At 35.6% G+C, this 3,102-nt stretch overlaps 1 protein-coding gene across 1 annotated transcript in view; it reads right to left on the reverse strand.

Annotated features, from left to right (window-relative positions):
- Positions 1-2,113, reverse strand: part of LOC104288898 (chromosome unknown open reading frame, human C9orf152) — a 5,695-nt gene extending 3,582 nt beyond the window's left edge. The window contains 1 exon segment of the mRNA XM_009887771.1: positions 1,779-2,113. Within this exon segment, the coding sequence (XP_009886073.1) occupies positions 1,779-2,007 (229 nt within the window). The 5' untranslated portion in view covers positions 2,008-2,113.
- Positions 2,114-3,102: the final 989 nt, after the last annotated feature.

The raw sequence follows: 3,102 nt of genomic DNA on the forward strand, positions 1-3,102 counted from the left end.
TGGACCACCTTTTGGTACTAACTGGAATTTCTGGATACTTTAAGCTTGTAACTTAAGGAGTGTAGGGCAGCAAGCTATCCTGATGTGGCTGTGTTCGTTTGTGCTTGACATGCTCTTGGAAACCGATGCATAGAGCAGGTTGAATGTGCAGAGCTATGTAAGCTTTCACAGCTTCCAAACCATAGGAATGTACAAGATCAACTTTCAGGACATCGAAAACTCAGCATAACAAAGGCCCCCCAAACTTTAACTGCTTCTGACAATAACATTAATACTTTCCACACGGGTTGTTTAAAGATAGAAGTTCCATAGAAGTTCCATGCAGCAGGTTATGTTTTTTTTGTGAATGTTTTGTGTTATGTGTATGTATATGAAAATATTTGTATGTGAACTTCCAGCCCTGTTAAATTGTAAACTGTGCAGAAACTGCACAGTCCTTTCTTATGTCTTTTCTTTAATCTTCAAATGGTGTCCTTGCAAAAAATCTGCTCTGATTAAGTTCATTACATCTGAAGCTTCATTTGAATTTAATCTGAATACAGATTTCTGCTTCCTTTCTTTAACTGACTTATTTTGCTATAGCTGATTAGATGGGCTGTTTTGTCTTCAAGTTAGTTGCCTTTTCTTACCTGATAAAATAAGCTTGCATCTATCTATCTATCTATCTATCTATGTACCTGATAAAATAAGCTTGCATATATTTATCTATCTATCTATCTTTTTCCTCCTCACAGAGATGTAGATCTGTTTAACATAAGAGTTTCTAGACATTTGGATGAAAGAATATTGAAGAAGTGAATTAGTTATATAGTTCATAGTTATGTGTTTTTTTCCCCAAGTTTTTTGATGTTATAGTTTGACACAGCCAAAATCTAGAACTGCTGAAAAACAGAGAGGAAAATGTAAAGAAGGAAATAGCTCAACAAATGCAGAACTCAAGTTAAATACTAATATGAGAGGTGAATGAAGCATGTTTTTCAGAAGACAACCTCATTAATTGACTAAGTATTTTCAATATTGCTTTAGCTTGGAAAGTAAATGAAAATATATCATTGTAATATTGTAAGCAGTAGTCTAACTAAAAACTTTAATATATTAGAACGTTTCTTAATCTGTCTGACATAGGTAGATGAGTGATAACATATTGTTACTTGTTTTTCTATTTACATACTTTCCAAGCAATATGCAGTGAAAACACTTTCAAAACAGAACCTCTTGTTCAAAGCTTGTATCTTAGTTACCCACTATGACTCTTAGTATAAGTTATTTTTTAACAAAAACCTGGCTGGTGGTAGTCACTTGATACTTGCTATTGCTTCCTGTAGTCTTGTAGGACAAATTTCTTTACACAGATAAAGAAGGGAAAAAGAGACAGAAGACCCAGAATTCTTGTTCTGATGAAAGTATTCACGAGAGCAGAAATGTTACGTGCATTGCACAAATACACTGATGATAGGCATGAAGTACTTGGCTCCTTTAAGAGTTGCCATTTATGTTTAGAATTTTACTTTACTGACACAAAACCTGTAAAACCTTATCTCAGATACATTCAGCTGTTTCAAATTCATGTTAGTGTTTCACTGCTGTGAAGCTAATTGATATAAACATAAAACCATCTTTCAGTGAAATGAACAAAAAACCAAAGTGACAGAGAAGAAATTCACTTAGTACCTCTCTTGAAGCTGAGCATAGAAAGAAGAAAGCTAGGAGTTATTCAAGAATTAAAGCAATGGTCTTTACATCTACATTTGCATTGTTTCCTATAAATATAAGCATACCTGTTTTAAATACAATAATGTGTGATTGCAGTTTTTGCTTCTGTTTTATATGGTCATATTGCTCCTCAAGCAAGCTTACATCCATCTTGGTTGGCTGCTTATCACGATCTGAAGCCTGTTGCTCTGAGGTATGAGTCACTGAAAAAATACCAGTCGTGTATTTGTAAGCCTTCACCATCTGTTCCAACAAGGAAGAAAAAGTCATGCAGAAGCAGGACGTTTCCTTCATTGTGTTGGCAAAAAAAGCAAATCAAGTATGAAGCATCTGAAATCTTCCTAAATGAACAAGTAACTTTTTTCTAAGTACGGTGACTTCTTTCAGAAGTTGCGTGGTCTACTCTGAAGTTGTGGATTTCAGTCAGCCCGTTTTGCTGCAGTGCATCTGGAGCTACTGCATACAGAGTTCATGATTGTAACTGGATGGTTGGATTCAATGTTGACTTAAGGTTGTGAGCATATGAAGCTTTGCCAAAAAAAACAGTGAAATACAAAACCTCATTGAACACAGTCAGGTGCACAAAGGGGTGGGTAATACTGGTTTATGTAGTAATGTTAATTCTTAAAGGGATGCTGTCATGGTGACCTGCCGCAGACAGTAATTCCACCAAGGAAATCTTTCTTGAAGTTTCTTTCCATGTATTTTGTGTCTTTTCCCTTCCGCTCTTTCTTCCTTAACCTTCCCGTGCTTATTGCTCCTTTTTAAGAATGTGTTAAAAGTATTCAGGCCTGGGTGCAGAGTCAAAACAGTGTGTGCCAATGGCACTTGGAATGGAGAGGCTGGAGATGTGAGTGCCTTACTCTGACTTGTTCAGTTTTTCTACTTTTCTATATAATAAAATAAGCGATAGAAGTAATAATTTCCTTACTGAGAGCTGAACAAGCTCTTCAAATGCACGGCATGCCACATTTTAAAATTTCCCACGCATGTTATAGTATTATCTAATAATGAGGCAAAAATTTAAAAAATACATGGCTTTTGATCATATAAAATAAATAACAAGACTATGAACTGTATGTTTCTGTCCCTGAAATAATTCCATCTGATACCGTTGCAAGGGCCCAAAAGAGTAAGTAGTATGTGAAAAAAAGTGTAGTTAAAATAGTAGTTTTAATATAATTGTGCATTTGCTAGGTTCCTTGCAGTGAAAAACACTGCATAAAAACTGTGTGAAAGGGCAGTGTGTGGAAAGAATGCTGTTGTGCTGTGTTTTTCCAGTTACTGCCAGAAATTATGCGATGATTTGCACCATAAATGATTTACTGAATCAGGCTCAAATCCTGCAGATCTTAGGAATCCCTTTGGAAATTGTGCGTATGCAGGTGA

Source organism: Charadrius vociferus, unplaced genomic scaffold (assembly GCF_000708025.1).
Source record: "Charadrius vociferus isolate BGI_N301 unplaced genomic scaffold, ASM70802v2 scaffold566, whole genome shotgun sequence".
Lineage (NCBI taxonomy): Eukaryota > Metazoa > Chordata > Aves > Charadriiformes > Charadriidae > Charadrius > Charadrius vociferus.